General features: G+C 59.9%; 1 protein-coding gene across 1 annotated transcript; it reads left to right on the top strand.

The window, feature by feature from the left end:
* Window positions 1–8,300: 8,300 nt before the first annotated feature.
* Window positions 8,301–24,935, top strand: WNT10A (Wnt family member 10A). The gene is made up of 4 exons (XM_065637754.1): window positions 8,301–8,540; window positions 11,381–11,643; window positions 19,323–19,699; window positions 24,434–24,935. The coding sequence occupies exons 1-4, from the start codon at window positions 8,482–8,484 to the stop codon at window positions 24,899–24,901; spliced, it is 1,167 nt and encodes a 388-aa protein (XP_065493826.1). The 5' UTR covers window positions 8,301–8,481; the 3' UTR covers window positions 24,902–24,935.
* Window positions 24,936–25,229: the final 294 nt, after the last annotated feature.

The raw sequence follows: 25,229 nt of genomic DNA, 5'->3' as shown, positions 1-25,229 counted from the left end.
TGTGAGTAAGGGATTCAACCTCTGTTTGACCCAAATTACAGCTCCTGAAGGCTGGAAACTACAAAAGGCAAAAATGTGGAAGGGGAAGAGGCTGGAAAATGCAGTCAGGGAAGGGACAAGGGACTGTCACTTGGAGAGAGGCACATGGATGCTGACGGTAGGGTGGATCCTCTTATCCCTCGGATACCTCCAAGCATCCCCACACCTAACTGGGGAGTGGGGGAGGCCAGAGCAAGAGGCCCTGGCACAGGCATGTGATGCCAGTCAGTAGCCAGGCAGGGACTGGACCTGGCCTGATGGTCTGGAGGGGCCTGAACATCCAGCAGGCACCACTAGCAATACCTCCCAGCCTCCTAGCAGTGCCCCCAGCTACCCAGCTCTCCAGGAGCTCCCCAAGAGCTCCTCATCCACTATGACCCCATCCCAGACTCCTAGAAACCCCCAGGAGTCCTCAGGAGCCCCTCATCCCCCAGCAACCCCCCAGGTCCCCAGCAGTGCCCCGGGACCCTCCCAGCTTCCTAGAAGTCTCCCAGCTCTCCAGACTCCTAGGAACCCGCTGAGTCCCTTCAAGAGCCCGCAGCTCCCAGCCCGGGGGGGTGCAGCATCCCCGCCGTCGCCGTGGCAACCTGGGATGCGGGACGGGGCGGCCGGCGCGGCACCGGGCGGCCGCCAGGGGGAGCCGCGGCACGGCACGACGGGGTGTCCCGGGGGGCATGGGAGGGGTGCGTGGGGATGCAGGGGGGGAATAAAGGGGTGCATGGGGAACATGGGGAGGCTGTGTGGGGGCTTATGGGGGAGGGCTTGGGCGTGTCCTGGGCGGGGGGAGGGCAGGGGGAAGTGCATGGGCAGCGGTGTATGGGGTGTTCATGGGAGGGCATGGGGCTGCCCAGATGGTTTGCATGGGGGTGTGTAGGAGGATATGGGGGGGGGGGCGCGTATAGGGATGGGCATGGGGGATGTGCATGGGGCTCCACGAATGTGGGTGTGCACGGGGGTTCGTGGAGGTTCCTGGGGATGTATAGGCGGCTGTGCTTGGGGAGCTGCACATGGGCACTTGTGTGCAGAGGAGTGTATGCATATGGGTGTGCGTGGGATTGAATTAGGAGAAAGTGCACAGGAGTATGCATGCGAGTATGTATGAACCCTTGTTCTCCCCCTAAACTCTCGGTCCCATGCTCTTGGGGGCAGTGCTCAGACAGAACCCAGCTTTGGGGGGGCTGGTGTATGCCAGGGGTGCGCAGGGGTGGCCATGTGGGTGCCATGTGTAGATGGAGTTAGGGGATGTAGTTGTACATGTGCGTGTGTAGCCCAGATCCCTGGTGCTGGGCAGTTTACATTGCAAAACTTGCAGGATCTTCCCAAGGGAAAAAAAGGAAGTTTACAATCTTTGGGTTTAAAAAAAAAAAAAAAGAAAGAAAGAATGCCAAACCTCTGCAACATTAATGGCTTTTTTTTTTTTTTTTTTTTTTTACAAATGGGAAGAACGCTATTTTTTCCTTCAATTGCCCAAGTTGAGAACAGCTGGACAGATTAATTAAATCAAACTTGAAAAATAAAACCCTCTGGACTGAGACCAAAAATAGAATGTTTTTGACAAAAAAAGCCCAAGCTTTTAAGGAAAGTTTGGAGTCACGCAGATAGGCCTATGAAGGGGAGGCTGAGAAACCTGGATACCAGCTCAGCCAAGGGAAGGCTCGGATGGCAGCACCTGAAACCTCCAACAAACCCCTTTCTCGCGGTGATGGTCCCTCTGCCTGCTCGTTGCTGGGTGCTGAACAGGGGGCTGCCCAGTTGGCAGAACTGGGTCCCGGCCAGGGCTCCTGCCTCCCAGCCGTGCTCCCCCAGGAGCCTCTAACCCTCCTTCCCCAACCTCTGCTGCTTCTCCACAGAGATGCCTGCAACTGGCCTCCTCTGTCCCCCCTCCAGTTCCCAGTGACAGATGTCACCCATGCAGCCACCTTGATCTGCCCAGGAGGGTCGAGCTCATCTCTGCCCACCGTGAGGGCTCTGCTGACCCACCCCAGCCCGCTGCTCCCCATTCTGCCGTGTTCCTGGAACTCTCTGGTGTATGCTGGGTCTGGCTGGGGGGAGACAGGGTGCTTGGGAGGGTGTCCAGGCCAGCCCTGCTGCAGCATCTCCAAGCACCTAGGCAAGTGGATGTGATGGCACACGGGGCACACAATCCAGGATGCAGACAGTGTGCATGAGCCTTCAATGGACAGGAGATAGGGTGCACAAGGACCCCTAGATGTGCTGTTTGGGGTCTCTGCCTAGAAATGTGAGGGCTCTGTAATCCTCCATCTCCCAAGAACAGGAAGCTGTGGAAGAAGGGGCTGCTGCTGAGGCGGCTCCCTGCATGGGGACTAGCAGCCTCCAGCCATCCCTGGGGCTGTGCATCCCTCCCCACAGAGGAGAGGTGCCTGGGACAGTGCCGCACTGACACGCTTGGTGAGTCCCCGCCTGGCCACCTCCCCACTGCCCCAGCAGGTGGCTTGGCCCTTTGGGGATGCACTCTCCTTGCCAGAGACAGTATAAGGGCTGGAGTCCCCCATTCTGGTCATACCAGCACCCCAACCATCATGGAGGCTGCTCTGCCACGGAGTGTCCCCCTGCATGGCCAGTCTCTGTGGTTTGCGGGAGGCAGTGAGCGTGGGGGCCTACATCAACCCCAGCACTCAAGGCTCCCGTGGGATGGTACCTATAGTGAGGCTCCAAGCCCTTCCCTGCAACCTGCTGCCACTGTGGCACCCAGTGCCAGGTGCCAAGAGGAGGATGAGGAGGGGAGCTCTGCCTCACTGTAGAGATTCTCCTGGGACAGCCAGAGGCAGCCGGATCCTGCCTCTCCGCCCTGACGCGAGGGGCAGCGTGGCTGAGCACCAGTGCTGGGGCTGGCGTGCACCTGCTGCCCCGGGCCCTGCCAGCGCCCCAGCCCCAGGCAGCCAGGAGGACTGGATGGGCCGGCCAGGTGGCCGTGTGGTTGGCTCCTGAGTCACAGCGAGTAGACTCGGGCAGGTCACAGGGTGTGAGCCAGCACGAGGGCAGCGATGCTGGGGGCTCTTGTGCTGCCGGGTTGGGGCAGTTTGGCACAGTGACTAAAACTGGTGCAAAAGGCAGGGTCGCCCTGACCCCACACCCAGCCCTGACTCATATAGTTGTTGCTCCAGTCCCATGGGTGCTGCTGGGTAGGGAAGCGAGGAGAGCCATGGTGCAGGACAGCAAAGGCTGGGTGCGTGGCTGGCTGCATGGGCTCCCACTGAACTTCTTCCTCCTCCTGACTGGCTTGCATGCCCTGGCACAGACTGCAAGCCATGCAGCTCCCAGCATCCTTCCTCTCTGGCCTCCAGGTCCTGGTAGCATCAGACTGGGTGTGTGTCCTGGTGCTTCTCCATCTCTGCCTATCCTCCCACTCCACCATGCTTTGGGTTGCCAAGAGCTTTCCCCCTGCACTCCTTCACCCCCACTTTGTCTTGGCAGAGCTGCCCTATCCTGCACAGACTGGCTCAACCTGGTGGTCCCAGGGGCCATCAGCCCCCTCCAAGGCTGTGGCAGGGCCAGGACTGTGCTCAGCTGGCGCAGGCTGGTTGTCTCCCCATGCTGTCCCCCAGTCCTGTCTGTGGGCCTGCAGCCAGACCATAAAATCAAATGAGAGCAGAATGATGCAGCACCAAGACCTCAACAACCACCTTTCCCTGACGTGTATCTAGAGGGTCATTCTTGGACAACCCAAAGCCCCAGAGAGATGACCCACTGCTTCAAGGAGATGCCAGAGACCACCCAGTGCCTATGAAAACCATTGCATGATTGTCCAGGGCACAGGGCTTGCAGGTTGGTTATCCCAAGGCAGAAGGGGCTAAAGGAGGGCACTTGCCAGGAGGTGTAGGGGGAACAGAAACAGTGAGCCATGGGCTGTGTGGAGAGGTGTTGGAAAGGCATCCTGATGGAAATCACAACAGAAGAGCCATCCACCATTCTTGTGGTGTGAAGCCTGTAGTGTGAGGTGCTGGTAAAACTTGCTCATGCTTGATGGAAGGGAAAAGGAGCAGGGAAAGTGCAGGCAGCCTGGGGGCTGGGCAGGAGGCTGTGGTGTGTAGAGATGGGGGGATGGCAAGAGGGATAGAGGGACAGAGAGAGATGGCTGGAAGGACAGAGGGATAGAAGGACAAAGGGGAGGATGGAGAGGAAGGGGGATGGATGCTTCCACAGTCCCCTGCACAAAGCACATGCTGGGGCACTGCATAAGCTGCTGAAGGACACAAACTGCCTGGGTGCTTTGGCCTGGGCAGGGGAGCTCCAAGAGGTGTCACCATGGTGCCCTGTCCCAGGGACCCTCCATCACCTTTCCTGCCCTGGCTCTGGGAAGCAACACCCTTCATGCCAGCTCTGAGGCTTCCACATCTCTGGCTGGCCTCTGCAGAGCATGGATCTGCTGGAGACAGGAGAGAAGCTGGGAGGTGGCAAGTCTCATGGCCCCATGGCCCTGTGTTCCCAGCTGAGGGGCTGTACCAGTGACAAGGACAGATGCAGTGCTCACAGAGGGGCCAGCTTTTGCCCTGAGCCTTGATGCTCCCATCAGGACCAGGGCATCCTCAGCCAGCCCTGCTCAGAGGGGCCAGATCCTGTCCCATAGGCTCCCAGTTACCTGAGCCGCAACAGATGCTTAATCTTGTGCTTACGGGCTTTGCTGGTGTGACGCAGAAGAAGGGCTGAAGCAAAGGGCTCACCTGGCTCTTCTTCAGCCCCAGGATATTGCTGGGACGTGAGGAAACAGGTCCCTCCCTGCCTGCCCTCGCTGCGAGTGCTGAGACGGTGGGACGTGGCCTCCTCCCCAAGTCAGCAGGAGTGTGTGAGTGAGACACCCGCTCTTGGAAGTGATTATGTCATTACGGGCTGGAGGAGGATGAAAGCATTTCCCTTCTGATTTGCCTTGGCATTTATCTGTGTGCAGGATTCTAACGAACACACAAACATCTGAGGTCTCAGAGCCCGGGTGTCAGGGTCCCCAGAGCTGCAGGAGTGTCCTTCTAGTGGGAAGGAGCCCTGCTTTTGCCAGGGGACCCCCAAAAGGAGCCCCCAAGAGCACTCTCTGCTGGGTCCAGGCCAAGGGCAGCACTTGCCTGGGTGTAAGCCCTGAGGTGGCCTGAGAAAGTAGGGGGTGGTGAGGACCTGCTGGGGACACCTGAGCCATGGTGCTGCTTGGCAGAGTGGGCTGCTCTCCTGCCTCCCTTCTGCCTGACAAAGGGGGTCCAGCCAACCTGTGCCAGGGTGCAGAGAGGAAACGGAGCACAGGACCCAGGTCTTGGGTGGGAGGAGGTGGGGAGGGCAGAAGCAGCGGCCCCTACATCAGAGTCCAGTGAGTATCATGCCTCCAAGTCCACCGGTGTTCTCTGCCCAGCTCTGACACTGTACCTCCCATCAGCCAAAGTCTGCAGCAAGGGCACAAGCATCCTATGGTGACAGAGTGGCTGGGGGGGGTCCTGACATCATTACCAAACTCCTGCGGGGTGCCTGCTGGGTGCTGGGCGGGATTCAGGAGGGCAGCAGCTATCGGAGCAGTGATGCTGAGGGGACGCTGTGCAAGGGACCTCTCTGTGGACTCAGTGACACAAGGAGTCTGCAACCCCCCTCCTGCCAAGCTGCGTGGGCAGGGAAGTTGCAGGGTAGGTGCCGGCCCCATGCCAGTTCTCCCACCTGCCCACAGCTCTGGAGTGGAGCCAGGGGCAAAAGAACAGCCAGCATCCCCAGGACTGCAAAAGGGACCTCAGTGAGTATGCCACTTCCCTGCAACCAGAGTCCCCAGGGGGCACAGCACAGCCTTTGGGCCCAACCCCAGATTGCAACTCATTTCCCAAAGGAAACGCATTTTCCTCCCCAGTGCAAACAGGAACCGACACGCAAGTGGTGCTGGCAGCCTCCGCCAGTGCTGCTGTGCCGGTGCGGAGACGCGTGGTGCCCGCCGGGGGGGAAGAGTGCTTTGCCAGCTGCTGCCTGCTGTTTACAGCGTGGATACCAGTGTGGCGTGGGCCATGGTGGCTGGGGACACCAGGAAGCTGTGGGGGCACTGCCTGCCACCCCTCAGCCACCAGCGCCCAAGAGGAGACCCTGTAGCCTGAGAGTGGGAACCCAAACTCAGGGGATACCAAGTGTTCCCATGTCCAGGAAGGGGCTGCATTGAAGCAGATGGTGTTCACTGAGTTACCCCAGGCTTTCTCAGGGCCACCCTCCTGTCCCCAAGGGAGCAGTAGCAGGACACAGGGACAGCCTGCAAGGCCACTGCACAGCTCCCAGATGGGAGAGCCCTTGCCCAGATGGACCCCAGGAGGGAAAGGGGTATCTGAGCGTGGGCATAATGGTCCCAAGGAGACAGGCACGACTTGGGTGCCCAGCCCAGGAAGGCTCGCGGGGAAACCGAGGCATGGAGTGCTAAGCAGCCCCATCGAGGGAAGCCAGAGCCACAGCCACAGCTCCTCCAAAGGCATCGGCCTTGCAGTGCTGCATTCCTGGCCCTAGCACTGTGCTGAGGGAGCCCAAAAAGGGCCTGCTGCCTTCATGGGCTGTCCATGGCCATGCTCTGTGCCCACATAGTCACTCCCCAGCACGTGCCATTCATGCTCACACCCCTGTGCACACAGACAGGTGCCCACATGCCTCACACCTGCGCAGACACTCTCCTGCAAACCCCCAGCTTGTGTCAGGCACCCCCAGCCTCCATGCACATATCCTGATAGCCCTGTACACCCCCAGCATCCTGTGCACACCTCTCACCACGGGCACACTCATCCCCACTCCTCATACTCTCCATGTATCCCACACTACACACATCCTTCTCCCTGTGTACGCTTATTCCATGCCCCATGTATTTAGTCTCTGCACGCACACTCACTCCACACACATCCCACGCCATGCTCACTTTCCATACCCTGTGCACATTTACTCATGCCATACACACTCATCCTACACCCTGTGTATTCGCCCTGTGCCCCATGCACACTCAGTTAAAACTGTCCATGCTCACCCATATTGCACACACACTCACCCCTGACATGCACACTTGCCCGGGCAGCGTATACTCACGGAGCGTTGCGCACAGTCCCCCACACTCACGTATGCTGTGCACACTCACTCATGCTGTGCACAATCACCCCACTCCCTGTGCAATCACCCACACTTTGAGCACACTCATGCTGTGCACATTCACTCACACTTTGTGTATACTTATCCCACGCCATGCACACTTACCCGTGTTGTGCACACCCGCCCCATGCCCGCAGCACCTTGCCCCATGCCCTGTGCACAGTCCCCCACACTGTATAATCCCACTCCCCACAAATATTTTCCCACTCCTCACACACCCACCTCACACCCCACACAGTTCCCCACACTGTGCACACTTGCCCCCACGACACGTTACTCTCAGCCTCCCCCACACTCGATCCCCGTGCCGCAGACACTCACCCCACGCCATGCACACTTACCCTACTCCCCGTGCATGCTCCTCCACGCTGTGCACACCATCCACACACTTCTCCAGGTTGTGCACACTCACCCTGCACCGTGCACACTTCCCCTACTCCCTGTGCACAGTCCCCACGCCGTGCTCTCTCCCTTACCCCCCCTGCTCCCCGTGCGCACTCCCCCAAGCCGTGCCCACCCCACGCCGCGCACCCCCCTGCTCCCCGCGCCCACTGCCCCGCCGGCCGTGCCCGCTCCCCCCGGCTGGCGCTCTCCCCCCCGCCGCCCGCTCCCTCCCCGGCAGGCTGCGTGCGACACGCCGGCTCCCCGCCCCGCTGCCACCCTCTGCCCCGTCCTTCCCCCGCGGGCTCCTGTCTGGACGTGTCGGGACTCGGGCTCCGGGCGCTGAGTAATGCTCGGCGCAGCGCGATCCCAGGCAGAGCCGCCGCCGCCGCCGCTCCGCGCCCAGCGCTCCCGGGGCGCTCCGGCCGCGACCCTGCCCGCTCCGCCGGCGGCCAGGCGACACCGGCGGCGGGGGGCGGCGGAGGGGCCGCGACTCCCCATGTGCCTGCGGGCCCCGCGGGAGCCGCAGCGCCGCTCGCCCGGTGAGCCCTGCCCACGCCCGCCGCGGCCCCGGAGCCCCGGGGCGCCCTGGGGAGCGGCGGGGGAGCGCGCCCCGCAGGCCGAGGGTCCCCGCGGCCCCCCGGCGCGTCCCGCCATGGGGGACTGAGCCGGGGGGCTGAACGCGGCGGGGCGGCGGCGGGCAGGGCGGGGGGCGCGCAGCCCTCGCCGGGCTCGGCGGGCGCCGGGGCGGCGGGAGGCGGGGGGGGCATCCCGGGAGGATGGCAGAGCCGCCCCGGCGAGCCGAGCCCCGGCGCGCAGGGAGCCAGTGAGAGGGAGGAGAGGGGAAAACACAAACAAGCAAACAACCCACAACAAACAAAGCGGGCAGAGAGCAGCGCCGAGCCCCGCCGCCCCTGCCCCAAAGGCGCCCGCCCGCCCGCAGCCCGCACAGCCGCTGCCCCAGCGAAGATGCGCCCGGCCCTGGCCCACGGACTCTGCTCGCTTCTGCTCAGCCTCTGGGTACCCAGGTAGGAGCTGCCCCCCTAGCCCCGTCGCTGCCGCCGCCGCCGAGCACCCCGGCCCCGCGGGGAGGGCGCCGGGAAGCCGCCGCGCCTAGCCCCGCGCCGGGGGCGGGCTGCCCAAGGGGCTCCGAAGGGGTCCCGCCGCCCCGACCCGGCCGTGCACGGCTGCAGCCCCTCGCTCAGGGCGCTGTCAGAGCCGCTGCCCCCCTTCCGCCTTCCCCCCGTCCCAGGGGAGCGCCGGCGGGATGCGCGGCTTCCCCCGCTCCGGGAGGCTGTCCCCCTTCCTCCCCGGCCGGAGCCGTCCCAGCGCCCGCCCTGCCTGCCTCAGTTTCCCCGCTCTCCCCGGGCGGAGGACGGGCCTGCCTGCCGGAGCACACTGCGGAGACCGGGGGGATGCCACAGTCGTGGGGGACGGTGTCTACGGGATGAGTGCCTTTGGGCTCCTCGCAGCGGGGCGGGGTATCCACCTGCGTCCCCTCCCCGGCTCCACCGATCCCCAAGGCGAGGGGGGTAAGAGAGGGCTGCCTGCCTTCTAGTAAAAAGCCCCCCAACACTCACCAGTCCTGTCCGTCTCCATCTCCCCCGGGTGCCTAGCAGCTCCCCTCCGCCCGCTCCCAAACTTGTGCGCTGCAGGCAGCCAGGGGTTAACCCTGGTGCTGGTGTGAGTGGGGGGGGTCCCCCGCCCTTCCCCCTCCCTCCAGCCCCTTTAAATATAATTTGTTAACGTTGGGACTTGTATTAATTAAAGTAGCAGCCGCTGCAGCCTGTGACCTGGGGGCTTGTCACCGTGAAATCAAGTTTAAATCCAGATTTCAAGGGGGAAGAGAGCTGGGGGGAGCGCTGTGTCCTCCTAGGGAGGGTGACAGTGACAGCTTCTTGCCGGTCCCTGCCCCCTCTGAGCCCTGGGTGGAGCAAGAGGCAGAACGACCTGCCCTCCGCTCTCTGGGGTCCTAGACAAGGGCCTCTGCTTCAGTTTCGCTGCTGTGCTATGGGGAGAACGAGCATAACAGCACCCCCGGAATGCACTGGGAGAAGGTGGCAGGCACTGTGGCTGGCTCAGGACAGGCAGATGACAAGGTCCCTGCAGTGTTTGGGGTAGGAGCTGCTGCACTTGCTTCGATAGTGTGGATGGGTGCAGGAGCGCAGGATTTCCCCTCCTGTGTAGGGGCTTTGGAGGGATGCACCCCTTTCTGCTCTCTTTCTCTGCTCCCCCCACCCCAACTCTTCCCCTTTGGAGTCACTGTGGCTTTGCACTAAGGTAGATCCACATATTACCCATGGAGGTCGTGGGGTGGGTAGAAACACCACTGGAAAGCTGGAGAAAGGAGCAGACTGACCCTGACAGTTCCCCTTCTTCCCTGAGCAAGCCGTTATTCATCAGGGACCCTGGGGCTGAGCCCTTCCTCCAGCGCTGTGCGAGCGCTGAGCTGGGAGAATCAGTTCCTGGTCCCAAAGAGCTGCTTCTGTCCCTGTACCTGCACCAGGCTCACAGGATTTGAGGGAGCGGAGCGGGAGTAATCCTTCTCCCCAAGGACCTGGCTGCTCCATGAGGCAGCTGCAGTGCTTCCTCCAGCATCCTCCTCAAGTCTGTAATCAAGGTTCAGAAGGCTCCAGCTCCCTACTCCTTCCAGGGACCCAGCTCTTGCCCATCCTGAGGAAGAGAGAGCCCTGGCTGGAGAGAGGTCTCGGCAGGGACCGAGCTGTTCTGGGCAAGGAGTAGGGCGGTGCTGAGCTCCTGATGGACCCTGCTGCAAGCTGCAGGATGTTCCTGGGCATCCCTCTGCCTACTGCTCACTTTTCAGGTCTTCTGCTTGGATGCTGTGGATCCCAAGATCTTTCAAGCCATTCCCTGGAGCTGGGCAGACACTTTCTCCCCTTCTATCTCCCTTTCCACATCTGTCTGTCCTGTGTACCACTGTCTTAGCTCCAGGCACCTCTCTTTGGACATGCTTTGTCCATCTCCCCACACTCCATCTACCTCCCTGTTTTCCCAGGCAGCATCTCCACCTGTATAAAGATTTGCACCCCCACCACGGACCATGTGCCTCCCTTTGCACCCATCCGTTTGCTGGTCTCTGTGCTTCTGTGGTGACAGGCATCGAGTCCAGTGGGGCTGGGATGTGATGGTGGATTTGGGATTGTTGCTGGGAGCTGGAGGATGTTTGGCAGGGTGCTTGTCTCTGAATTTCCTAGCCAAGCTGGCAGGAAAAGACAGGTACCTCTTGTTACCTGCCTTGTGAGGACCAGCAGTGCCAGGGGGACATGTGAGATGCAGGGATGGGATCAGCCAGCAACAGGGATGGAGCCAGATCTGGGCTGGGTCTCCTCCTCCAGGGTCTCTGGATTCTCCCAGGGGGAAAACCACCCCCTCTGGGAAGGCGAGCCAGAGCGGTCTGTGCCCGAGAGTCTGCACTGTGCAGCCAGGTCAGAAGAGCCCCGGAGGAGCACGTGGAGGGGGTGCAGCCCTGAGAGATGCTGGGCTGCTGCTGGGCACAGGCTGCTGGGGTGCTTGGACTGTGCCAACATGGCTGGAGAGTGCCACTGAGTCATATCTGCCTGGCTGAGCTTACTGTTGTGCCCAGGGATGGGGGGGAGAGGGGCAGTTCTGACCCTGGGACCCCCCAGCCTTTAGACCTGACCCTTTCCAGTGCCACTCATCTTTTCGTCTCCTTTCCAGTCCCAGCCTGCCCTGATGTGTCACCCTTGCAGGTAGCAGGCACGGTGTGGAGAGAGGAGCATCTCACCTCCCTGTGTGTTCTCCCCAGATTCTTCCCTCTCCCTGGAGGGGAAGCAAGCGGTTGGCATTTCACTTGCTCTGAGCTCAGGGGTTTCTCTTTCCCTCCCAGCTCTTGCTCCAATGAGATCCTGGGCCTGAAGCTGCCGTCAGAGCCGGTGCTGAATGCCAACACAGTGTGCCTGACCCTGCCGGGGCTGACGCGACGGCAGCTGGAGGTGTGCGTGCGGAACCCTGACGTCACCGCCTCAGCCATCCAGGGCATCCAGATCGCCATCCACGAGTGCCAGCACCAGTTCCGGGACCAGCGCTGGAACTGCTCCAGCCTTGAGACCAAGAACAAGATCCCCTATGAGAGCATCATCTTCAGCAGAGGTAAGGGCTGGACAATTTCCCTCCTCTTGCTCTTCCCCATGGGTCCTTGTGCAGTTTTTCCCTGGCACAGGGGACCAGGCCAGCTCTTCAGCATCCCCATGGATGAAGGCAGACAGAGCTTGAGAAACCTTGGGGCCTGCCAGAGCAAGCAGCAGTGTGCTGCAGCAAAACTGGGCTCTTGTCTGTGTGCCTTCACACCTGCACTGGCCCTTGTCCTGAGCTGCTCCTCCCTGCCCAGCCCCAGCTGCTACCAAATTTTCTTTCAGGCCCCACTGCTTCCCAGCATCTTCCCACCAAGCAGTGTGGGCTGGTGTTTGGAGCGGTGCCATGGGTGTGCAGCACAGTTGATGCATCTCAAGGTGGATACTGTTCTCCGGGATTTACTTTGGTGAATGCAGTGAGCATCTTGGCTCATTCGTGCTCTGGGAATGGCATTTCAGTGCATCATGGTGAACAGAAATGCCCTTAGCTAATGGGATGTAGCTCTCTGAGCCCATCACCATGGCATCCTGCCTTTGCGTTGGCTCCCCAGCACAGAGAGCTGAGGGCTCTCTGTTTTGTGGGACCCTGGAGCATGGTGGCACAGGGGGACAGAGAGACAGGCTTTCCTGGGAGCTCTGTGTCTATCAGAGCCTCCCTGGCTGATGTTCTTTCCCTCAGGAGTGGACTCTGGGGGGGCAGAGGGTCTGCCCTGCATGGTGCTGATCAGTGTTGTGAGTGGATGTGACCAGCAGTAGGACTTGAATTTATCTTCTCACCTAAGTACCCTTCCTGAAGCCTGGGCTGCAGCACATGTCTAAATGCCCATTGGCCCAGATGGTGGGCAGGAGAGGACAATATGGTGCAAGTGGTCTTCAGGCAGGGTGCTGAGGGCGAACAGGGTGCCCAGCAAAGACGTTGCTGCTCCATCTCCTGAGAAAGGAGAAAACTACCAAAGATGCTGTTCACCTACCCGCTTTGGGAGCCTCCTAGCCTGATGCCCAGCAGAGAGGTGCCTCTGTCCGCAATTCCCCAAACATCCTTCCACATCCTACATCTTCTCTCCCTGGGACTGTGAGGAGTCTCACAAAGGAGCTGTTGGCAGCTTGAGGCTTGCATACCTTTGAAGGGATGTGGTGGCAGGAGCCCCCGGGCAGCTGTAGCAGGTGGGGAGATTGCTGGAAAGGGAAGTGCAGAAGCATTTCAGTGCTGTAAGGTCCCAGGGCAGATGGGCAAAACCTCACTGGAGAGGATGCTGCCTTGAAGCATGTGTGGCATCAGGGCTGCGGTCCTGCTGTGGAGCCGCCATGGCCCCTCTCGGCACGCCGGTGCCTGGAGAAGGAGCAGTGCCCAGGTTAGGGCCTGGCAGGGAGGGTGGGGACATCAGCCCTGATAAGCATCGAGGTATTTCCAGGTCCTCTGAGGAATGTGGTTCACTTCTAGTCTCCTCGGGCACTGGGAGACACCGACTTGCTGGCTCAAGTCGCTCACATACCCAGGCAAGCTTCCCTGCTCCAGGTCCCACCAGGCTGGGGAAGAAGCTCCAGCAGCAGAGAGCATTGACCTTCTGCATCCCTTCCTCAGCCCACCAGGTCTGGTGGTGGCCGGTGATCTGCAGCTCACTTGTCTCAGGTGCCATTCCATCCCTTCCCTCTGTCAGGGCCATGACCGATGGGTGTGGGGACGCTCGCAGCCCCTGGACTCTTGCCCCAGTCCTGAGCTCTTGGGTATGGCTCAGCCCAGGCTCCCAGCACAGGTGGGATCCCATCACCTGGGATGGAGACTCAGGGCTGAGGAAGGATGGAGGTAAGGCTGGAGCAGCAGAGCAGATGGGCACTTCACAGCACTCCTCTTTTGGCAGCAGAGGATGCAGGGTGAGCCCGGAGCACTCAGGCTGTCCCATGCGGTTGCTCAGAGCTGTTCTGGTGTGGAACAAGCCTTGAGGCTGGTGCCCTGGCCTGCTCCTAGCCCACTCGTGTCCCTCAATAACATAGCTGGAGCTCTGAGCTCCACCTTGCAGCTGTTATGGACCCAGCCATCAGAGCAGGGTTGCTGGGTGCATCTCCCAAGCCCAGAGCCAGAAGAGAGTGGTGGAAGCGAGGGGTGCAGGCTGCGTGCCATAGGCATTAATGCGTCTGACCCCTGGGGACGAGGTCTCTGCTCTGCTCCCTGCTCCATCCTTGCCGTGCCTGGGAACGCAACGTGCTTGTAGGATCATCGTTTGTAACCCGAAGTGACAGACCCCTTTAATCTTTCATTCCTTTTCCCACTTCTTCTGCCATCAGTTCAGCCGTGCGTGAATCTCAGTTTAAATTATTTGTAACTGGCTTCTCCTTCCTGCTTTCCCCGCTTGGCTCTGCTCCCCACCTCCGCCCTGTCCTCCTGCATCTCTCGTGTCTTCCCCAGTACAGGCGTGAGCTGTCTGGGGTGCAGCGCTGGTGCCTGTCCCATGCCCTGCCTCTGCCTAGCATCCAGGCACTCGGTGGAGCCAGGGGCTCATCCCCTGGGGCCAAGGCTGAGGACAGTGGCAAATGAGTGCCTGTCTCTCCATCCTGCTGATATGATCCCAGAAGTTTGAGTGCAAGCCCTGGGGAGCCATGAAGGAGCAGGAAGGCTTCAAATCAGACAGGGCTAGGTGTCTGGGGTGGCTTCAGGGCAGTGTAGCTGGGGACAGGGATGCTGATAGGGTCTTGGGCAGAGCACAGACCTGCTGGATGCAGCAGGGAGAGGCAGCCATCCCTGGGGTGCAGGACACAGCAGCTGTGAGGCACAACGACAGGTTAGCAGAGGGCGAGCAGAGGGAGTGCCCAGGGATTTACCACCCCTGCCCTCACAGAGCGTCCTTTTTTTTTTGAGACATCCCATGGGCTGTGGGTTTTTCCTCCTTGGCCCACATCCCCTCCATGTGTACCCAGGCTCAGCACTGCCATTGCAAATCCTCCTCCCATCTTCTCTGTCTTGTCAGCTGGCTACCTAGGTCCTTGCCACCCTCCTGCTGGCACTGTCAGCCCTGCCAGCACCCTCCAGTCCTGTCCCTGGTCGCATTCCTCTCTGCTGTCCCTCCCTGTCCCTCCAAGTGCTGGCAGAGACATTCTCTCCTGGCCCCAGGGGCAGGTGTGGGAGGATGGAGGGGTGAGGTGGAAGCAGGTGGCTGCATCTGCACCAGTAACTGAGACAGGTCCCCTGCCCCAGCTCTGAGGGTGAGCAGCATGACTGCGCCCACCTCGCTGGAAAGGGTGGCTTGTTGTACCCAGTATGAGGTCTCCCTGCAGCATCCGGGGTCTGCCAGGCACCATGTGGCTTGGGTGGGATGGATCATGTCTGGGTGCATGCCAAAAACAAAGCTGCAGATGATGGTGGGTCACCGAGCCTTTGTCCTTGTCTGGTACGTGTGCACCCATGGGTGGGTGTGATGTCAGCAGGGCTGAGACTGTCCAGCTGTCGGGCTGGGGCTGTCTGAGGTGTGCTGAGGGATCCCCCTTCCCTGAGCATTCCTTTTTGCTCATCTCAACCCCATCTATATGGATCTCTGAAATAAAAGGGACCCCATGGAAGGGCTGGGTGTCTTTGAGGGCCCCTGAGAGTATGTGGCTGGAGTGGACATGTCTCTGGAGTGCAGCATGCCCCAGTTCCTTCTGCAGCCTTTGGAGGGATGGGTGATGCTTGCATGCCCTGTGCTTTCCTTAGAAGGGCTCTCTGGTGCCAAGGGGTTTGTGTGGCCACAGCCAAACCTTGATGTCATACAGCAAGGAGGGAGAAACTCCCTGCAGGGCTGGAAACACCAGGTGCTGGGGCCCAGCCAGCTGGGAGTCAGAGCTTAGGGAGGCTTTGCCATGTGGGGAGGGAGGCAGGTGCTGTTACATCTATCCAGGGAGATGCTGCCCAGCTCAGGACCCCAGTGTCCAGCTCTGCAGAGCCCCAGCCAAGCCCCAGTGCCCACAGACCGCAGTGCTTGGCCCGGTGCAGCTGCAGCTGGGCTGCTGGCAGGTTTTGGGTACCCTCAGGCAAGCCAAGGGCTTTGCCCACCTGGCCCCAAAGTGCATGTAGGTGCTTCAGATACTTGGCTGCATCCCTGTGGGTGCCTCCATCACCTGGACCTTCCTTTCCCCAGCTGATGGGTGCCAGTGAGGCCCTGGGGCCAGGGCAGCATCCCTGGAGTTGTGGGGTTGAGCCTGGCTCCCTGCAGCCTGTAGAGCGCCGAGTGCTCCCGGCTTGGAGCGCCATGGGCGGACAGGGAGCGAGGGCTGCGGGCTGTCCCCAGCATGCTCAAGGAGGTGCAGGGAGGCAAGTCGGGATCTGCAGGGAGGCGTTTAGTGCCTGGCGCAAGGCCAGACCCTGGCAGGTTCACCTGCAGTTTAATTAGGGAGAGGGGAGGGAAGGGAGTGGGGCTGGGGGAGAGGCAGCGTGTCGAGACTGGCTGTCTCCACGGGCCTCGCGGGAGGTGGCAGGAGAAGCTCTCCTCTGCCTCACCAGCCAGTGGGGCCGGGGCGACGCACTGCTGGCATTATGGAGGGTGCTGCCCATGGAGGGGGTGGCTGAGCATCCCTGGGGTACCCTGGGGTGTGCCTGGACCAAGCTGTCCCACCTGCTCCCTCAATGCCACCCAGGTACCGTGGTGGCAGGTGCTGGGAGGGTGTTGCTGCCTGGGTGTGATGGTGAGCTGTGGGAAGAAGGCCACGACTCCAGCTCTCCTCACGCAGCAGACTATGGAGCCCATAGCCATTCCTGGGCCAGGTCTGTTGCCTTGGTCCCACATCAGCATGGTCATCAGCCTTGGTCCCTGTAGCATCCATGGCAGGGCTGGTGCCAGCTATGTCTTGGTGTCCTACTAAGTGGCCTCTCATCTCCAAGGTGCACCTTGTCAAGGAGAATTTTCCCCTGCTAAGAAAGCTGCTTTGGGAATTGACCTGGGGCTGAGATTTCAGATCCATCCTCCTTGTCCATCATCGTGCTTTAATACACAGCAAGCTGGATGCTGGTGGTGGTGTTGGGTTGGTCTCCTCCATTCCCTCATCCCTACAGGACGCAATACTTTGCACCTTCCACAGCTATAGCCTCTTCTGTGGTTTCTGGAGGGATTTGGTGACTCAGGCATCACCACTGAGGTCTTAGGTGGCTGGGGCAGCTGGAGAGCCTCCCTGCGAAGGGCTCCGGGCTGGCTGTGCTCAGCTGCCGTTCCTGGAAGCTCCCACCCTCGCCGAGCCCACGAGGCAAGTAGCTGTTGCCTGCAGCCACATCACTTGCTGCTTTGCTGCAATCCTCCAGGCTCTGGCATGGCTGGGGTAGAGAGAGGAATGTAAGCTGAACCTCCAAGCAGAACCGTGCTGGCATGGCTGCTGTGGTCCCAGCGCTGCCCTGGCCCCCTCCTCCCCATTGCTCACAGTTCCCCATGAGAGCGGGCGAGGGAAGGAGGGAAGAAGGCAGGCAGGAGTGGTGGGGACAGGCGGAGCGATGCTGAGCAGGGAAATGACCATGGTGAGATGAGGACAATACTCCCAGAGTACTGGGAGGTCAAGTCCTGGTGACCAGTCTGTCCCCTGCCCCTAGCCTGGAGGATGTCAGCTCCAAGGCCAAGGACCCGTGCCTCATCCATCAGCTTGTGTGGGGCTGGAGGGCAGTGGGGGAAGGAGGAGGGCTGTGGCTTGATCCCATGGGTTTCCCAGCTGTGGAGGGCACCCAACGAACCCAGTCTCTTTACCTGTAAGGAGACGGGTTTGCTAGACGGACTGGGTGGGGTACAGTTTCTGTCTGGGCTCCAAAAGGGATTTTAAGGAAATGCCACATGGGAAACTATTTGTTAGGCTGGAGAAATGTGTGTGAAAGAGGCTAACGGGAAGGCAGAGGCAAGAGCAGACTGTCACACCAGGCAGAGAGTTTGCAGCCACCATCCCTGGGCACTGGCTGTGCGAGGAGCTGGGGACACTGAGCAGGGTGACAGTGACAAGTCCCTGTTCTTGAGCTGCGCCCAGGTTTGGCTCATGAAGGGCTGGAGCTGGCCCAGATTGTGGTGCTGGAGAACTGATACGGGGAGAATTTGGGGATTCTGGAGAACTTCCCGTGCTGGTTCTCCATCCTGCATCGCTCATCTGGGGGCTGAAGTTCCCCAAATTTGGGCTGTCCTGCTCTCACAGTGCTGTGGGTGTGTTGCAGGCACTGCCTGGCAGAGCTCTCCCCAGGGATGCACCAGCAGTCCCATTACCTGCCCGCTGAAAAATGTTGTTCAACTTGTGCACGGGAAGAGGCAGGCTGAGAGCAAGCTTGTCCCACACCGAGGGGAAGCTGGGAGAGGCTCCCGCTGGCTTTTAAGCAGCACCTTGTTAATTTTTTAAATGCACCAGTGTCAAATTAACACACAAAAGAGCAGCGTGACTTTAAATGCAGGTTTCCGAGCTGTGTTTCATTTCCTTTTAATAAGATCATAGCGTTTGCTTGGTGGGCGGCAGCAAACCAGCGAGGAGATGTGTGTGATGGGGACCGTCGCCCAGGACGGGTGATGGCAGTGGGGACTGCTTGGACTCTCACCTCTCGCGACTCCATGGCTCAGGCAGGGAGCTGGCAGAGCCCCTGCCTGCGATCTCTGCTTTGGGGTGCTCGCCCAAGTTCCCCATTTGATAGCACGGATCTGCTGGAGAAAATGCCCCAAAACCTCTCATCTGTTCAGCTGTAACAAAGCCAGGGCTGCTCAAGCTGCTCTTGTCCAACGGAGGGAGAGAGACTGGTGAACTCCAGCTATTTATTTATTCACATGTGAAGCCACAGCACAAAATCTGGCTCTCCCTCCTCTCCCTCCCTCCCTCGCTCCTCAGGCCAGTCACTGTGCACTGAAGCAAAGGGCACTGCCGGCTCCCCGCTTGGCCCAGGAACCACAAATAAAAATATTACTTTGTTTTTAAAATAAAATAATAGAAGTTCACCCTGTTGCAGTGAAGCTAAGCAGACCTTGGGCAGCCCCCGCTCACAGCCCCATAGAGCCCCTGCTGTGGGACCCGTCCCTGTCCCTGTACACCCCATCTCCAGCTAATGACACTTGCGGACATCCTCGCTCCCCGGTGTTTAATGACAACCAGCTGCCGGCCCTGGCAGTGCGCGGTGCGGTATGCTCTCACTAACTAAGGACGCTCAATTTTTCCTGCACAGTATCACATTTAGAGGACATTTCAGGGCCTTGTGGTAGCTAGTGGGGCTTGAGGAGGGAGGAGGTACGGGCAGCTGGATGGGACAGGACAGGCAGTGCTGCCTGCTCCTGTTATTGCCTGATCCTGCACCCTGTGGGTAAGCAGGAATGGGCCATTCCTCAGCAGAAATATTCCTCAGCCAGCATTATATTTAATATACTGGGAAACTCTGGTGGAGCGGGGAGGAGATATTGCCTTTCCCATCAGCCCCATAATGCTGATGCTTGAGCAATGACATGGTGGCACGTCCTGGGATGACATGAGAGCAGGGTGATGGTGGGAGCTGGGATCCCAGCCAGGGCAGGGCTGGGCTTCAGGTCAGCAACATGCCCTGGTGGGGACAGGGATGGAGGGCACCACAGGTGGGGATTTGCTTATGGTCCAGATGGGAGCTGTTGCATCAGGACAAGGCAAGGAACAAGCCAAACCTTGAGCTCCCTGCATCATGGTGTAGTGCTGGGCTCATCCAGCCCCCTGTGAGGGTCACAACACCCAGCCTAAGCCCTGCTTTCTCCTTCCTTGCAGGTTTTCGGGAGAGCGCCTTTGCCTATGCCATTGCGGCCGCTGGTGTGGTGCACGCCGTCTCTAATGCCTGTGCCCTTGGCAAGCTGCAGGCTTGCGGCTGTGACCAGAAGCGCCGGGGTGATGAGGAGGCTTTTCGGCGCAAGCTGCATCGTCTGCAGTTGGAGGCCATGAACCGTGGCAAAGGCATGGTGCACGGGGTGCACATGGAGCACATGCCCGCTGAGACCCCTGGCCTCCAGGACTCCTGGGAGTGGGGAGGGTGCAGCCCTGATGTAGACTATGGGGAGAAGTTTTCCAAGGATTTCCTCGATTCCCGGGAAACCTACAGGGATATCCACTCACGCATGAGGCTGCACAACAACCGTGTGGGACGGCAGGTGAGCAGCGTGCTGGGCAGGGGTGGGGGATGATGGTTGTGGGGATGGGGTGCCTGCAACACGCATGGGAGGGCTGTGAGGATCTTGTGCTGGCTGTGGTCAGACACGTGCAAGGGTGAGATTGCCCCCAAGGCACGCCCTCTCCCCAGTTTTGCCCAGAGCAAAGGCAGTGGTGCAGCCCTGCTGCAGAGCATCTCTACTGGGGAGGGCACCTCTGAGCATCACTGCTGTTACCCTGCCAAGGGACACTTCCCCAGGCCACTGCCAGCTGCCTGTGCTGCAGGGTGGCATGGCCATGAGTTCAGCTCAGTTTCTGCTTCTCAGGGACTGAGTGAACTGGTGTTGGGCAGCTGCAGCACGAGGGAGCTATAGTCTGGGAGGAGAAATTCACTGGCATCATGTGAGAAGGCAGATGCTGTGATGCACTGTCCCCAGCAAGGGCACACAGCACAGGCTCTGCAGCACCCAGCCATGGCTCTGCCTTCAGAGAGGGAGCTGGTGCCCTGAGGAAGGAGACGTGAGTGGGACAGAGCCAGGCAGCAAATGCCTGTACCAGCTGGGAAGTGCAGCATCCCCTCGGGAGCAGAGGTGACACCCCACGGCCTCGTCCCCCGGCTCGAAGGGGGTGCTGGAGCTTGCCCAGGTGAGCAGGGCAGCCTCCCCTCCATTCTCATGATGTCAGGTCTCGTTAAAAGTACTAATTATCAGCTCGCTCTGTCTGCAAGCTGATGTTTAAAAGCAGCCTGCCGTTGGAAACAAGAAGCCTGCAGGCAGGAGGGGCTGGGAGGACAGCCACATTTCCCTGCCCGCCTTTGCTGCCAGCAGGTGTGAGGGAGACCCTGTCCCATAGATTCAGTGGGACATTTGTCCCCAAGACCCAAACCACACTTTCAGGACAGTACAGGCAGGTGTGAAGTGGCTACGGGAATAAGTAATTAAAGATCAGAATGACGCGGGGAGTGTTTCACTGGGATGGCTCAGAGGTGTGAATGTGCCTCTTTGCTTTGAGCATGTTTACAGGCAGCTGTGAGATGGGGACGCTGCAGAGCAGGACCTTGATGTGTGCCCTTCCCTGGTGCTGGAGCTGAGCTTTACCGCCCCAAAAAGCTGTCCTACTTTGGCCAAGCTGTAAATGCCTGGGGAAAGCCAAAGCTTTTGGCTTGTTTGGCTTTGTTTGTGCGTGGTGAAGGCTCGCTCAGTGTTAGGCAGCAAAATCCTCCATGGGCTGCTCTGCCCCAAAACAGGCAAGACCCCTGCCTTACCAGGGCTCATCCTGGCTCCCCTCCAGCTCTGAACACCCCAAACCCCTGGGGCTCTTGACAGTGCTCAAAAATTTGGGGTCTGCATTGCCCATTTCCCAAGGGAAACCCCACAGCCCCCTGCAGGAGAGGAAGGTGAGAGAGGCACATTTGCATGGGGAGGAGATCATCATGCGGTGCCCGGAGTCTGTTTGTACCCAAGTGCAGGCAGGCATGGACTGTCAGCTCTTGGTGGCTTCAGAGGCAAGAGCTGGACCGATGGAAGAAGCTTGGGAGCTGAAAGCAGAGGTAGAGAAGGACCGAAGGGATAAAGGACAGGGTGGTACCAGCTGTGGGTGGGGAACCAATGGCTGGACAGGCTGCCCAGCTCGGGGATCCTGTTGAGATGAGAGTGTGAGCCCATGTGCAGGTCAGGTTGTGGTGGTTGTGGGTGCTGTGCATGGGAGCAAGGAGAGGATGCTGTGCCTGGCCTGTGCCCGTTGGTGCCACGGTTATTGCCGGAGCTGGACCTGGCCATCCACATTTCCTGAGGATGGGTTCTCCAGCTCCTCACCTGCTCTTTTAGCAATGCTGTGGGTCCCACACCCACACAAGCCTCCCTCATTCCTAGGATCATTTTTCTGCTGTAATAAGGAACAATCTGCTGGGATTTCCCAGGAAAGGAGTGGCTTTGCTGGATGTAGCAGCTCTGTGGTCCTCCTCTCCAAGTCCCGAGGCTTGAACCCCTTCAGCAGAGCAGTGACATGGACGTGCACGCCACATGCCGTGCCCTGCCACGTGCCATCTTTCTCTGTGCACCGAGCAGCTGCAGCACCCAGGGCTCTCCAGCATCTCACTGATGCTGAGCATCCTCTCTATGGTCCGTGTGTGTCCCAAGGGTGCTCTGCACATGGGTAAGCCTGGCTCCTGGCTCAGACTCTGCCATACCTGGGGGAGGTGACAATCCCACCAGTGGCCACATCCAGAGACAAGTGGATGTGCGTTTCTCTAGTGTAGTGGTCATCATGTTCACCTGACACGCAGAAGGTCCCTGGTTCAAAACCAGGCAGAAACACACTATTTTACCCCCCATCTGCACCCAACTGTGAAGCCAGGAAGGGGATTGCAGCTGCAGGGGACGCACAGCATCCTCTGATGGTGGCGGTGGCCACCTCAGTGTTGAGTTGGAATTCGTATTCCAACTCAAAACTGAGGTGGGCCTCCTGCATCCCTGGGAGGGAGCAAGTTCCCCAGCGAGGAGCAGCAGGAACATGCAAGAGGCTTTGTACGTCCTACTAACCTGCTAGATCAGAGAGCAAGAGAGGATGAAAGGCAGCCAGGAACTACCCATTACCCTCACAACAAAGACCTATGATAAAGCTCTTATGAGCATGTCTGGGAGGAGCTGGGAATGTGCGAAAGAAAGCACCAGCGAGTCCAGGCATGTGCTGTGCCCGGGTGTCTGTGAGATGAGAGAAGGACATGGCCAGGTAGGGGTGTGTGGAGGAGATCCATCCGATGGCAAAAACACGGCACCAAGGCTCAGATGGGTATTTCTCAGGTCTCCTGGCTGTGGCATGGTCCTGTCCCCTCTGTGCAGGAAGGGCAACAAGCTGTCCCTGGGCAGGGAGTGATGGATGCTGCTCACGGGGCTTGGGATGCTCAGCTGTGGTGGCCTGGGTGATGGAGATGGCACACACACAGAGTCTTCTCCAGCCCCTGCTGTGACCAGCCATAGCCCCAAATGAGCTCCTGTCCAGCTGTCACACCACTGTCCCCTCCATCCTGGTGGTGACCATCACAGCCACAGCCCTAGATGCAGATTTTCTCTGGTCCAGCCAAGGGACCAGGGAGGGGATGGAGTCTCAGTGCTGACATCTTCCCATGGATGGTGGAAAGGACCGTGGTGATCAGCTGGTATTCCCAGCTGGCACACCCAGGGCACGGCGAAGAGGCCAGGCAGTTTATTACCTGTGAGGTGGAGGCTGTTCCCGGCAGGAGACAGGACTCTCAGCAGGATGAAAGCCAAACTCCAGCCCAGCCCAGACCTCTCTGCTGTGTGCCCTGAGCTCCAGGCGTGTTTCTCTGACCTGCCTTCATTACCATAACTGCTTGGCAACAGGGAGATTTACTCAAAAACAAGAAAACAAGGAGTAAAATCTACCCACCCTTACCAAACCAAGGCACTCCTCAAACACGCGTTTCCCCAAGGGAGGGGGCAGAAACAGGCAGCGCATGTGAGGCATGAAGCCAGGTGTCTGGGCAGGGCTGGCATTGTGGGACAGGACTTCATGCAGGGCCATGTGTCCCCTGAGCTCCCCTCGAGCCTTGGAGCACAGCCCTGGGTGGGGGGATCAGCCTTCAATAATCTTTGCAAGCCCCAGCCCACTCCCAGCAGGGCTTGGGTGTTCCCATGGGAAGGGGACTTGCTGGAACCTGGGTGACCATGTGGGCATGGGGGCATGCAACACAGCAGGGAATCCATGTTGGGACAGAGCAAAGGATGGTATAAACTGCCTCTTTCTGAGCTATAAAGGGATGTGCAGCCCCCCTATGCTCCTGGAGATTGCTGGGCATGAGTTGTTTCCCTTGGCACAGCCACAGCAACATCCCTTGCAGGGATGGGGGACCTAGGGGGACCCCAGCACACAGGCCAGGGGCTCAGCAGCATTGCCCAGGGAGCCCAAGTCCCCTCCTTGCCCCCACACTGGCCTCTGGCCCCTGCACGAGCCGCACTCCCCCGCCAGCCCAAACCACAGCCACAGCCCAGCCCAAGTACCCCAGCCCTCATGGGGGGTGAACATGTGGCACCAGCCTCACTGTGGCTTTCCCAAACCATACGTCAGGGCTGTGAGCATCTCCAATCCCTGCTTGAAATTTGGGTGATGGTGGGAGGCAGCACCTCAGCCCCCTGACACTGCACCCAGGGCTTCTGTGAGAAAGCAGGCAAGAGCTGAGAGCGCAGCTGCTCCTGGGACTCCCAGAGCTGGGGCTGTACAGGAGGAAAGCCCTGGGAAAGGAAAGTATCTCTCCCACCTGCCCCACCTGCAGTCCCCCTGGCAGGTGAGGTGCATGAGGGACCCCAGCGCTGGGGGTCCCAGTGGGGCTGCACAGATGCAGTCACTCTAGCGATTAACTGGAGTCTGTGGTCAGGTCGATGCTGCTGAAGCAAAGCAGCAGTGGAAGGTGAGATCCAGGCTCTTTCTCCTCCCTGTGGTCAAGGATCTCATCCTCTGCTTCAGGTGCTGATCCCTTGCAGGAGTGTAAAAGCCAGTTGGTACTGCCAGGATGGGAAGGGACAGGGTGTGAGACATGGGTGACACTGGGCACAGCAACAGGGTGCAGCCTCGCTGTTTTTGCAGCTCCAGGGCTCTGATGGCTGCTCGCACTAGCCATTAGTGTTCCCATAGTGCCAACCCACAGAGGCTTCTCACAACCCATGATGGCTTCTCCATCTCTTCCATGCTAACGTCTCTGCCCTTCCCTCCCTACCCAGGTGGTGATGGACAACATGAGGAGGAAGTGCAAATGCCATGGCACCTCGGGGAGCTGCCAGCTGAAGACGTGCTGGCAGGTGACACCTGAGTTTCGCCTGGTGGGGTCCCTGCTCAAGGACCGCTTCTATGGGGCCACCCTGATCCGGCCACACAACCGCAACGCTGGCCAGCTGGAGCCGGGCCATGCTCGGCATCGCCGCCGAGCTGGCATCAGTGAGCTGGTTTATTTTGAGAAGTCACCCGACTTCTGTGAGCGGGAACCGGCCCTGGACTCCTTGGGCACCCAAGGACGCCTGTGCAACAAGACCAGCCCAGGCATGGACAACTGTGAGAGCCTGTGCTGCGGCCGCGGGCACAACATCCTGCGGCAGACGCGCAGTGAGCGCTGCAACTGCAAGTTCCACTGGTGCTGCTTCGTGGCCTGCGAGGAGTGTCGCATCACCGAGTGGGTCAGCGTCTGCAAGTAGCCAGGCAGGGATGGCTGCCCACCCCAGGGTGCCAGGGACAAACACATCTGCCCACGGGGGGGGAGGGAGACGGGGATCGGCACTGGGAGGGGAGATGGAGACGTGGTACCTGCTTCCCTCCGCTCCGAGGGGAGGGGGAGAGGAGATGCTCGGCACCCTCCAAAATCAGCACTTTGTCGTCACCCGGGGAGGGCAGGGCTGCCCGCTGCCTGCTGCCTGCCCAGCCCTGCACCAGAGCACCAAGGCTCCCAGCCCCGGGGAGCACACAGCCATGCTGTACAGACCGCCAACACCAGCACTGCTCGGGGGGGGGCGGAGGGTGGGCACA

The sequence above is a fragment of the Caloenas nicobarica genome, chromosome 6 (genome assembly GCF_036013445.1).
Source record: "Caloenas nicobarica isolate bCalNic1 chromosome 6, bCalNic1.hap1, whole genome shotgun sequence".
Lineage (NCBI taxonomy): Eukaryota > Metazoa > Chordata > Aves > Columbiformes > Columbidae > Caloenas > Caloenas nicobarica.
This window is presented reverse-complemented; position numbering and strand designations above follow the sequence as displayed.